Source organism: Zingiber officinale, chromosome 7A (genome assembly GCF_018446385.1).
Source record: "Zingiber officinale cultivar Zhangliang chromosome 7A, Zo_v1.1, whole genome shotgun sequence".
In the NCBI taxonomy this organism is placed as follows: Eukaryota; Viridiplantae; Streptophyta; class Magnoliopsida; order Zingiberales; family Zingiberaceae; genus Zingiber; species Zingiber officinale.
Window position 1 is genome coordinate 138,256,463 of NC_055998.1, and position 13,029 is coordinate 138,269,491.

The 13,029-nt window shown below is 50.7% G+C and overlaps 1 protein-coding gene across 1 annotated transcript; it reads right to left on the minus strand.

Moving 5' to 3' along the window:
- Positions 1 to 325: 325 nt before the first annotated feature.
- Positions 326 to 1,384, minus strand: LOC121999765 (uncharacterized protein At3g28850-like). The gene has a single exon (XM_042554404.1). It carries the CDS (start codon positions 1,382 to 1,384, stop codon positions 326 to 328), a length of 1,059 nt encoding a protein of 352 aa, XP_042410338.1.
- Positions 1,385 to 13,029: the final 11,645 nt, after the last annotated feature.

Genomic DNA, 13,029 nt, shown 5'->3' on the forward strand with positions numbered 1-13,029 from the left:
ATTTAAAAATTAATTTATGAGCTTAACGAACGTGTTCACGAGCTAACAAGCCGAATATTATGAAGCTTGAGCTTAATTTATTTATCTTAACGAGCCTCATTAAACGAACTCAAACGAACTTTTATCGAATCGAGCTTCGAATAGCTCACGAGCGACTTGACTCATTTACATCCCTACTCAAAACTGCAGTAATAATGATTTTTAATATATTTTTTAAACAAGTTGTCTTTATAAAATCTAATTGTAATGAAAAGAAAAAAGTTTTTTTTTTCAATTTTTACAAACAAAAAAAAAATAGCGCAAAAATAAAATTTGGTGGAACGATTTAGCAGCTACAGAGCGGGCATCTAACGAGGCCATTCTCGTTGCAAGCCGGGCACATCCGGAACCCCCCCAATTCCGCCGCCACCTCCGTCGCCTGCAGTGCCGCATCGCAGTACACCTTGCGGCTGCCGGAGCAGGTGCCGCAGGGCACGAATCGCACGTCTCCGCATCCCTCGCAGGCCGCGCTGCATCCCGCCGCCCTCTGGCACGCCTCCAGCACCTTCCGCAGCTTCCCCGCCTCGTGCAGATGCCTCAGCTCCTCCACGCCGCCCACGTACTCCCCGTTCGAGAAGACCCTCGGGAGGCCGCATCCCGGCCCGAGCGCGCCCAGTAGCTCCGCCTTGTACGCCGTGTGCAGCGACAGGTCTCGCTCGTCCACGCGGACGTCGTAGCCCTTGAGGATCATCCTCGCCGCCCAGCTGTCCTCGAAGGTCCGCCGCACGCCGCGGAGGCTGGTGAAGTAGAGCACCACCTTCCCCGCGCTGTCGGGCGGGGATCGTTTCCGATTAGCTTCGGCGGCGGCGGCGGCGGCAGCTGCCGATCTCTTCGCGTCGATTTTGCGCTGGAACTCTTTAACCCTAGCCTCCACGATGCCGGCGGCGCTCCAATCCCCGCCGCCGCTTCCGGAAGAGGATTTCTCGTTCGGGCCTTTCTCGTCGGAGACGTCGGTGGTTCGTCGGAGATTGAGAGGGCTGGCATTTTCGAGCCCCGCCATGATTTCCCAGGCGTCGATCACCTCGGGTTCGTTCTGCGGCGTCGAAATCGGGGTTCTAGAGCTTCCCTGAGTTCTATTCTCCGGCCGCGTCTTCACTTGGCCGTACTCCTTCCTGGTCGCTGTCCCCGCTGCGAAGAAGGGGGCGTCGTCATTGTCGCACTTCATCATCACCTCGCCGTCGAAGCCAAGATCCCGGTCGAGCAAGAGCATATCGAGAGCGGCGGCGGCGGAATTCCGTTCCGAGTTCCGGCGTCGTCGGTAGCCTGAATGTAAGCGGACAGAACAACAGCCACCGGACCGCCTCGGGCCGCCACGGCCGTCCATCCTCGAGCCAATACAACCCATGGCAACTCTTGACAGGGGTAGCCTCCGCCGGCGATTTCGAACTCCACGTCACCGGAAAAAAAAATGCAAACTTTACGCGACCGGCGAAATCAAGATCGAATTTTGATCCCCAAAGGCGTCAATTTGATCAGAATCCATAAAGAATTCAAATTAAGAAGGAATCAATCGAGCTGGAAGTAGGGAAGCGCCGCTCCTTCCGTACCGTTCCGCCATGGGAGGGCAAAAGAAGGAAATCCAGAAGCAGAACAACTCCAAAGTCGACTGGGAATTCAATCAATCGGCAAGGAATTGGGGCACAAGAAAGAAGATCAGATCGATGGAGAAATTGATGGAAGAAGATACGGGAATCCGTTGGCCATCGTCGATCTTCAGTGGACTTCCTTTTGACCTTCCTGAAATCCTCTCCTCTCCTCTCTCGTCTCTCGACGGCTGCTTCAATCTTTGTCTTTATATTCTGTTCTATTTGTGGAATTAAGGTTGCCCCGTCATTTACGGGGGAAGTCCAATTATTAAATTTACCTTAAATAGTAGTTTTTTTTAAAGAAGAAATTAATAGTTTAAAAGGTTCATATAAAAAAGATATGGTGTAATTTGGGCAAAAGTGAAAAAAAAAAATCATTATTATTTCAAGGGCGGTATACATTGAATATAAAATATCAAAAAGGATAGTTCGCCCTTAGTTTTATATTTAAAATACATTATTATAATATTTTCGAAAGGGATATTTCACTTTTTTTTTATTTTAAAAATACACTGTTATAATATTTTTGGCTTTAAATATATTACTATTATTATAATAATAGTTTTAGTCAAAATTTTGACTTAAACTATTGTAACATAGAATAATTTAGACTAATCAAAAGTATTTGGAATAATTTTGATTAAAAAACAGTTCACTTTTTTTAGGATGAAATATTATTTTGATGTTTTTTGAGCAAAAATTATAAGGATAATTTTTTTTTCTTATTGATCCGGCGGTGAGAACGGGGGACCCCTTTCCGAGGAGTCAACGTCACATGGAAGTCAGAAGGTCAGATGGCCAATCGGATAAGGAGGGACCGACCGGACGATCGAGAAAAGGTAGGAGCGGTAGGCCGACCGGAAAAGGGGGGCCGACCGCCCGGCCGGCCGACCGGTGTCTGACTGATGGCAAAAGGTGCCCCGGCGGAAGTCGGGGTTCCGACGCTCGCTGAACAGGATCATAGGGCCGAGCGGAGGGCACGCTCGGTCGAAGACATAAGGTGACATACTGTGAACAGTCCCCACATAGCACACTACCGAGGATCTCCCAAGCATACCAGTGCATATGGAGGGCCAGACGTGAGGTGAGTGCCGGCCGGCCGGACACCCCGGCATGGAGCGGGGAGAGAAGGACAAGGAACATCTTCTGACAGCTGTCATGCTCTATGACTAGGTCATACTCCAAATCTGGCAACGAGGTGTTCTGCTGTCCCATCGGAGACGTGCCTCGACTGTAGCAGTATGGTGTCAGGTAAGCTTTCTGACAAACGCATACCGAGGTATGGGCTAAGGACACGTATTTACCTCGGTAGGTGTATGAGAGCTCTTTCACCGCTCTATATAAGGAGCCTTATACTTCGCCGAAGGTACGCGTTCTATAATTTTTGGAGTCACTTCTTCTTCGTTCGCTTACCTGACTTGAGCGTCGGAGGGTCGACGCCGGGAACCCCTTCCAGGCCCGACTTCTGTGCAGGTTCGCCGGAGGTTTGTATGACCAGTCGAAGATCTACGTCAGCGACTCGGAGAGCGCCACGTTCCCAGCGTCCATTGATTCAGCTTTCGGACAGGATCAATTTGGCGCCGTCTGTGGGAACGCTCCTGCATCCGAACGGAAGCAATGGACGAAGCTGGACGATAGCACACGGTGACGCTTTCCACGGAGGAACTCGACGCTCTGATCGAGTTGAGGCCCGCCAAGCTTGTGGAACAAAAACAGAAGGCACCAGCCGAGCGGCCTGAGCAGCAAGTAACATCAGCATCTGGTGGCCGAGCGGAAGCACCCCCAGCCACAGTTCCATTCCATCGGGCTCTATTCCGCACTCCTGAAGCCGCAGCAGCTAATCGTGATCGAGGATCATCCTCAGATGAAGTACCAAGACGAGGCAGTAGAAAAGGCAAAGCCCCTCGAGCGGACGCCTCTCCCGAACGGATCAACCGTCAATTCTCAGAGGCTATTCTACAAGACCCTCTGCCAAAGCACTATGTGCCCCCGGCGATCGGTGAATATAATGGAACCACCGACCCGGATGATCATTTGGGTAAGTTTGATAACACGGCAACCCTGCATCAATACACAGATGGGTGAAGTGTCGGGTTTTCCTCACCACCCTCTCTGGATTGGCTCAACGGTGGTTTCGGAGACTGCCGGACGGATCTATCTCAAGTTTCAAAGACTTCCGAACGGCTTTCCTCCACCACTTCGCAAGCAGTCGGCGCTATCAGAAGACTAGTGTCAGCCTGTTTGCCATCAAACAGGAAGCCCGCGAATCACTTCGAGCCTACATCCAGCGGTTCAACAGAGTGGCCATGGATATTCCAACGGCCACCTCGGAGACCATGATGAATGCCTTCACACAAGGCCTCGTGGATGGGGATTTCTTCCGATCACTCATTCGGAAGCCGCCCCGAGACTACAACCACATGCTACACCGGGCCAACGAATACATCAACGTGGAGGAAGCCCAAGCGGCCCGGAAAAAAGAAACTCCAACCGAGCGGGCTCCTCCTGCCGAACGAAAGCCGCACGCTGCTCATCAGCCACCCAGAGGACCGAGGGCCGAAGCAATCCGCTCCCCCCATGCTAGGTCCCACGTGCAAGAGGTAGCTGCCGCGCGGCCCAAGCCAAAGAAGAAATGGACCCCAATGTTCTGCTCCTTCCACCGGACGGACACGCACAACACAAGGGATTGTCGAAGTCTTCCCTTGATCGCTCATCCCGTTCCCCGGAGTGACGGTCGTCAATCGCCATCATCCGACAGGCGACAGAGAACTCATGAAGCCGATCGGACGTAAGCTGACAGGCGACAACAACAGACTCCCGATCGGCATCGCTCTCCGAGGCGGGAGAATCTTCGGATGTCTAGAGAACGGCCCCGACCGTCCGCTCGGGAAGAAGAAAATAGAAGTAATACTTCCCGAGGCGAGATCAACATCATAGCTGGTGGTCCGACCGGAGGAGATTCCAACCGAGCAAGGAAGGCGAGCGTCCGGCAGCTCCAGATCCATGCGGTCGGCTGCAGCCAGGAACGGGCGAACGGACCCGAAATTAGTTTCGGGCCTAGGGACTTGGAAGGGGTTGAAGTTTCCCACGACGACGCTCTTCTCATCAAAGCGGTAATAGCCAATTACACTATTCACCGCGTTTTTATTGACACAGGAAGCTCGGTCAATATCATATTCAAAAAGACATTCGATCAACTGCAAATTGATCGAGTCGAGCTGCTGCCCATGACAACCCCCCTTTACGAGTTTACGGGCAATGAAGTTCAGCCGGTCGGACAGATCCGGCTGGCCATATCGCTGGGAGAGGAGCCGCTCAGAAGGACGCGTACTGCAAACTTCGTCGTGGTGGACTCTCCGTCGGCATACAACGCCATATTGGGGCGACCAGCGCTCAGTGAATTCCGAGCGGCCGTTTCCACCTTCCACCAGAAGATCAAGTTCCCCGTCGAGGACAAAGTGGGAGAAGTACGAGGGGATCAACTGGCAACTCGGCGATGTTACGTCGAGATGGTCCGAGCAGAGGCCAATGCCGCTCGGAAGACGCCCCAGATCGAGGTGAACGCTATCACTGAAAAGCCACCCTCTTTGATTTATGAAGAAAAAGAGGAAGTGCAAATTCACCCGACCAGATCGGAGGCCACGACATTCATCGCCTCCGATCTGGAGGCGAGCCAGAAGGAGGAGGTGATCCAATGCCTCCAGAAAAACCATGATGTCTTCGTCTGGTCGATGCATGAGTTGCCCGGAATTTCACCAAGTATAGCACAACATGAGCTCCATGTCCGACCGGACGCTCGGCTAGTGAAGCAGAGAAAGAGGGATTTCAGTGCCGAATAGAATGTCATAATCCGAGCAGATGGTCAAGAAATTTATCTGACAACATATCATCTGCCGGTTCGGCATCCCCCGTCGACTTGTTTCAGACAACGGTCGGCAATTCACAGGAAAGTTGCTCGAAAATTGGTGCAAAAGTTATGGCATCGAACAGCACTTCACGTCCGTGGCGTACCCCCAAAGCAATGGTCAAGCTGAAGTAGCCAATCGGGAAATTCTTCGCATTTTGCGCGCTCGGCTCGACCATCTGGGAGGAAGTTGGGTGGATGAAGTGTCGGGCGTTCTGTGGGCCATCCGAACGACCCCAAAGGAAGGAACAGGCGTCACGCCTTTCCATCTGGTGTACGGCGGCGAAGCGGTGATTCCTGTTGAAGTCGGCGTCGAGAACGCCCGGATCCAGAATTATGATGATGGCAACGCCGAGCGGAGGAACATGGAGCTAGATTTGGTTGATGAGGAGCGAACCAAGGCGTCCGTCCGGCTGATGGCGTACCGACAACAGATGAAGCAAAACTACAACCGGCGCGTCATCCCCAGATCATTCCAGGTCGGCGACCTTGTCTGGAAGAAAGTGAAGTCGGTCGGCGACGTCGGCAAGCTAGAAGCTCCTTGGGTGGGCCCCTTCAAAATCATCGAAAAGCTCCGCTCGGGCGCTTATTATTTGGAAGACGAAGACGGGCGGCAGCTGGATCGGCCGTGGAGCGTGAATCATCTTCAGCCGTACCGAGATGGGTAAGAGGTGCGCTGATGTAATTTCGTATACGTTTCGGTTGCCCATGTACCTGTAATGCAGGAAGCCAAAATAATTGAAGGATGGCAAATAGCTTCGCCGAACGGCTGTGTCAAGTTAGCCTTAAAGGCCGTCGAGCTCCGACGTTAAAAATCGAGAGACGAGCCAGCGTCTATAAACCCTCCGAGCGGAAGACCGTCGAGCTCCGACGTTAAAAATCGAGAGACGAGCCGGCGTCTATAAACCAGCCGAGCGGAAGACCGTCGAGCTCCGACGTTAAAAATCGTGAAACGAGCCGGCGTCTATAAACCCTCCGAGCGGAAGACCGTCGAGCTCCGACGTTAAAAATCGAGAGACGAGCCGGCGTCTATAAACCCGCCGAGCGGAAGACCGTCGAGCTTCGACGTTAAAAATCGAGAGACGAGCCGGCGTCTATAAACCCGCCGAGCGGAAGACCGTCGAGCTCCGACGTTAAAAATCGAGAGACGAGCTGGCGTCTATAAACCCGCTGAGCGGAAGACCGCCGAGCTCTGACGTTAAAAATCGAGAGACGAGCCGGCGTCTATAAACCCGCCGAGCGGAAGACCGTCGAGCTCCGACGTTAAATATCGAGAGACGAGCCGGCGTCTATAAACCCGCCGAGCGGAAGGCCGTCGAGCTCCGACGTTAAATATCGAGAGACGAGCCGGCGTCTATAAACCCTCCGAGCGGAAGGCCGTCGAGCTCCGACGTTAAATATCGAGAGACGAGCCGGCGTCTATAAACCCGCCGAGCGGAAGACCGTCGAGCTCCGACGTTAAAAATCGAGAGACGAGCCGGCGTCTATAAACCCGCCGAGCGGAAGACCGTCGAGATCTGACGTTAAATATCGAGAGACGAGCCAGAGTCTATAAACCTGCCGAGCGGAAGACCGTTGAGCTCCGACGTTAAAAATCGAGAGACGCGTCGGCGTCTATAAACCTTCCTATCGGTAGATCGTCGAGCTCAAACGGTAAAGATCTACGTTAAGAGGCGGGCAACCAGAGTCTGTAACGTCGCCGGACGGGTAACGTTCTGCGTGATCCTCGGCTGTAAAGGCCGACTCATGATCGGGCCTGCCAATAATGCTAGAATAAAGGCAACGTGTGGCCGAGCGGATCCCTCATAAAATATACTTGGCGCAAGAAAATTAGGACCGAGGCAAAAGTTAAAGATTGGATGCTAGTCGAACAAACAAATAACAACATAAGAGAATTCATTTGTGCCGAACAGAGGAAAGACAAAATTTATAATAGTATTCGCCCCGAACGACCAGCTTACAAAAGACAGCAAACACTTAAAGAAAGTTTATAAACCCTTCATGCACTATCATCAAAATCAAAGAGAGAATCAGGGATGGAGCCCATCATGACCGCCAGATCTTCGGGGGGATCGACAGCTCGGTGGGTATGTGGCCCTTGGTCTTCAGATATTCGACTGCCACTTTGATCGCCTCTTCAAAAGTTAAGGACAGCTTGTCGCTGAACTTTTCGCCAAATTCATCCGAGCGGACGAAGGCTTTGCGCACTTCCGCCGACCGACCGGGCTCCCCATCTTGATATTCTTTGAGCGTGACTTGGGAAGCGTCAAGGGCAACTTGAAGATCTTTCAAAGCCCCATCAGCCGAGCGGCTCTCTCGTTCGGTGGCCAGCAAGGCGTCCAAGTCCTTCACGCGCTGTTCTAGCCCGCGGTTTTCCACCTTCATCAAGTCCATATCTTTGATGGCCTTGAGCTTCCGGGTGGTCGCGAGCTTTATTTCTTTATCGCATTGCTTGACCAGGGCGTTGAGCCGAGTTACTTCACCTGCCAAGTCAGAGGATCTATTCCGCTCGGCTTCCAAGAGCTTCTTGGCCTTCTCCAAAGCAGCCGTGGATTGTCCTCTGCTTTCGTTCGAAGCTTTGAGCTTTTTCAGCTCGTCCTCCAACTTGGCCAGGCGGTTGCTGATTGCGATCTGCTCCACCCAGTTCTGTGGACGGATGCGATCAAGTTAGAAGCTAAACCAAATTAGCCAACAAGACAAAGGATATACCCCAGTCGCCTGCTGCAAATTGCTGTCTCCTAGTTGGCTGGGAGTCATAAGAGCGATGCGAAGCCGAGCGTCCTCCCAAGCTTTGGCCAGAGGACCTGTAAGGGTGATTTGCTGTTCGGGAACCGCTGGCCGATCGGCAGCCAATAAATATTCCTCCGACGGAAATCGCAGAACAGTTTTTATCAACCGCGGGTCGCTCGGATCATCGTGGGGTGCAGTTGCTGTGCCAGACGGCTCGCCAATTGTGGAAGGATGGTCGCCCAATCGTCTTAGGCGACGCAGGGTCCGAGGAGGACTAGTAGGCGGCACCTCGGAAACAGCCCGGGGGGAGCCGAGCGGCGTAGGGGTGCTCTCCGTGGAAACCGCTCCGGAGATCAAGGGAGCGTCATCACCTCGCTCGGAACGCTGCTCATCGGATGGGGTCGGCTGAGAGGCTTGCTCTTGCCGTCTGTGTTTCTGAGTCTCTAGAGGAACCTCATCTGCCGAGCGGCCCTCTACCTCGGCTTGAGCAGAGGACGCGATATCGCCTCCAGCCTCGTCTAGAGAGACAGAAGCGGTTACGACTTCGGGGACCATCTGAGGCCCCTCACCCCCTCCAGCTGCTGAGCCAGCTAGGACCAATCCTCGTTCGGCGACCTCCTTATTCTTCGCCGCCTCGATCTCAGCAGCTCTCAACTTTAGCCGCTCGGTAACTTCGGCTGCAGAAGCAAAGAATAAATCAGTTAGAACAAAAGAAAGAGGACGATAAGAGCACTTACTCATGCTGCAAGGCAAGTCGGCTGGGACTAGGGACAAGCCGAATATATACAACACTCCCGGAAGGAGCAGCTTGTCGATGTGGTAGCGTTGGCCGACCAGCCGGTCGGCTGCATGAAGATAGGCCGGATCACCCCTAAACTTGCCGAGCTCCGGTTGTGCTGGCATCGCCGTCTGCCATTTGATACGGAAAGTCGGTGGCTCGGGGAAACACATATAGAAAAAATGCTCCTTCCAGTGTTTGTTGGAGGTCGGCATATTATCGAAAAGAACAAAACCTATCCTAGATTGGAAAACGAAGGTACCCCACTCGGCTTGCTTAGGATATTAGAAGTAGTGGAAAATTTTGAGGTCCAAGGGGATGTTGTTCAATTTAAAGAGAATTACCACCCCGTTCAGCAGCCTAATGGAGTTCGGAACTAGCTGGCCGAGCGGGATGCGGAAGTAGTTGCACACTTGTAAGAAGAATCGATGTGGAGGAAATCACAACCCGGCCAGAAATTGGTCTCGGAAAAAGAGAATGGTGTCGGGCGGCGGTTCATTAGGCCGGTCGGTGGGTATGGCTAATACTATGTGGTGGTCGGCGGGGAGTTCATAGGTCCGAGCGAGGCGCAGTGCGTCCTCCTCGTCAAACCGGCTCTCCATGGTCGTGTACCAAAGACCAGGAGCGCCGACGGTAGGTTGGGAAGTGCTAGTCATGAGCGAAAATAAAAAAGAAAGGCAGGACAAAAAGAAAGGGAAATCAAGCGGGGAAGAAAGGTGGCAGAATGACAAGGGCAGCTAACAGAAAGCGTAAAGGAAGGAGGAAGTGAAGAAAGGAAGGACTTACGAGTAAAAGGGTGATCGAAAGGGGTTATGAGGTCGTCGGAGAGCTGAGAAACGGAGTCGTCGGTGCAGAAGGAGGCAGCAGTGCGTCGAAATGCGATGGAGCAGGAAGGCGGCGGAGAGAAGAAATCGAAAGCTTTATAGCGTTGGCCTCTGATAGCCCTAGCCGTTGGATTCAGGTTGCAAAAAATGAAGCTATCATCAAACCGTTCATTTCAAACGGCGGATGTCCCATCGGAGGTAACGCCACCGCCATACACTGACAAAAGCGAGATCGCCATGTGTCAGCAGGATACGGGTCACATTTAATGAACGCCCCTTACTGCGTGCAGTGCACGTGCTTGGCAGTAAAGGAGAAGATTCGGTATGGATTCCAAGGGAATACAAGGCACGGGCAAGAAACCGCCGAACGGGTGTAACGAAGAGCGTGAGCCGAGCGGATGAGCATCCCTAAGCCAAGCCGAGCGGACTAGTATAGCGGTCGTTACTCAGTCAGATCGGCAGTCCAGTCAGTCGGACTTCGCCTCCTTCAACTAGACTTGAGGGGGAGGCGAGTGATCTGGCGGTGAGAACGGGGGACCCCCTTTCCGAGGAGTCAACGTCGCGTGGAAGTCAGAAGGCCAGATGGCCAATCGGATAAGGAGGGACCGACCGGACGATCGAGAAAAGGTGGGAGCGGTAGGCCGATCGGAAAAGGGGGGCCGACCGCCCGGCCGGCCGACCGGTGTCTGACTGATGGCAAAAGGTGCCCCGGCGGAAGTCGGGGTTCCGACGCTCGCTGAAAAAGGATCATAGGGCCGAGCGGAGGGCACGCTCGGTCGAAGACATAAGGTGGCATACTGTGAACAATCCCCACATAGCACACTACCAAGGATCTCCTAAGCATACCAGTGCATATGGAGGGCCAGACGTGAGGTGAGTGCCGGCCGGCCGGACGCCCCGACATGGAGCGGGGAGAGAAGGACAAGGAACATCTTCTGACAGCTGTCATGCTCTATGACTAGGCCATACTCTAAATCTGGCGACGAGATGTTCTGCTATCCCATCGGAGACGTGCCTGGACTGTAGCAGTATGGTGTCAGGTAAGCTTTCTGACAAACGCATACCGAGGTATGGGCTAAGGACACGTATTTACCTCGGTAGGCGTGCGAGAGCTCTTTCACCGCTCTATATAAGGAGTCTTATACTTCGCCGAAGGTACGCGTTCTATAATTTTTGGAGTCACTTCTTCTTCGTTCGCTTACCTGACTTGAGCGTCGGAGGGTCGCCGCCGGGAACCCCTTCCCGGCCCGACTTCTGTGCAGGTTCGCCGGAGGTTCGTACAAGCAGTCGAAGATCTACGTCAACGACTCAGAGAGCGCCACGTGCCCAGCGTCCATTGATTCAGCTTTCGGACAGGATCACTTATATATATAAAAAAATCAAAAATAACGTCTCATTATATTTTTCAGTAGCTACTATAATATTTATAAAATGTTTTTTATTAAGTTAAAATATTGAAATAAGGATATTTTTAGATGAAAAATATAATGAGACATTGTTTTAATTTTAATTTTTGTTTAAAATAAAATGTCTTTTGACGGCATCATAATAAGGGGAGTTCCTTTTTCTTTTTGTGATTTTTTAAAATATCTCTCCCCTTCCCGTTAATCCAGCCGATCCAGTCCATATAGATCAGACCCGAGATCTGATAACTCATGAGGACTTAGGAGCATGCCCAAAAGTCATACTAAACCAGGGCTAATTTGCATTTCATCCTCCTTCAATTTAATATTAATTTGAGTGTCGAAGTGACTCGGAAGCACTGAGAGAAAAAAGCCGTAACAAAAATAAAGAAAAAAAAAACAATAGAAAAGGAGATGCCGCCATGAATAAGAAGATTGGATGCAAAGTCTAGTGGTCCAAGGATAGCAACTGATCAATATCTTTGAAGATAAACCTTTCTTTTTTTTTTTCCAAATTGCTACATTAAAAGGTTATCCATCGGTTCATAGTTGACTTTCTATCAAGTTCTTGAATAGATGAAGATGAGAATTGCATATCACTGTATAATTACTAATCTCCTGTCCTCTTATACCCAATATACACATGCTATTAGGTATACATTGTTCCTAAACCATTAATAGATGTGTGGTTCGATAAAGCCCTAATATATGTACTACGATTTGATATATTCATATACTATAGTTTTAAATTCAATATGATGAGTTTTTTAATTATAGTAAAAAATGATTACGTTCATTTAAGCACTCTTCATAATCCGTCCCTAAATTACAAGAGGAAGATAAATCATAATATGACAAGCCTTCTATACTATAGTAGTAGCAACTCAAAGCCTTCTATATATAGTATAGCAGTAGCAGCATTGAGTTGAGTGGCAATAATTAATGTGTCAGCTAAGGAGGCCTTAAAGATGAGGGAACTGTCCTAGGCTTTAGTCCATCCTAGGATAACTCTTATGTTCATGTTAAGCGAAGCATTTTTTATATAGAAGAAGAAGAAATACAACTGAATGAAATATGAAACATATTTACAATGCTAACACGAAGGATTTACTTGGTATCCATCTCAAGATGATATAACTAATCCAAGGATCCACACACGTGAGCACTCTCCCCTAAGAAAGAAATACTCCTTCTCGGTAACTACCGGAGGTGGAGAAACCTCGTACAATACTCACACAACATACAACAGAACGCAAGAAGAAAAATACAAGTACACAAAGGAAAAACCTCTTCTTCCTTGACCTTGTTGTAGTTGATTGCCTCTTGAACCTTGGAAGTGTAGCAACACTTGTCCCTAATAGCTTCCAAGAACTGGCAAGGAGTGTCGGAGAAGATCGCGTGAAGATCGGAAGAAGGATTGTCGCGTTTGAACACTTCATCGCCTTTATATCTGCGCTTCAATTGGGGCTCCTCCCAATCGATTGCCAAGTCAAATCCCAACGATCTCAGTCGTCCAAATATGCATCCTACGCAATAGTCGTATCCCAATCAATTGGGGAGACTTGAATCGATCGGTTGATCGATTCAGAGCGCCTCTGTGATGTTTGCTGGAAAAGTCTGAATCGATAGACCGATCGATTCAGCTTTCTCGTGTCACACGCGATTTTCAACCCCCAATCAATCGGCTAATCGATTAGGAAGCATTCTGTTTGTGCGATATAAGCTCCCAATCGATCGACCGATCGATTGAGCTGCTGTTTATCGC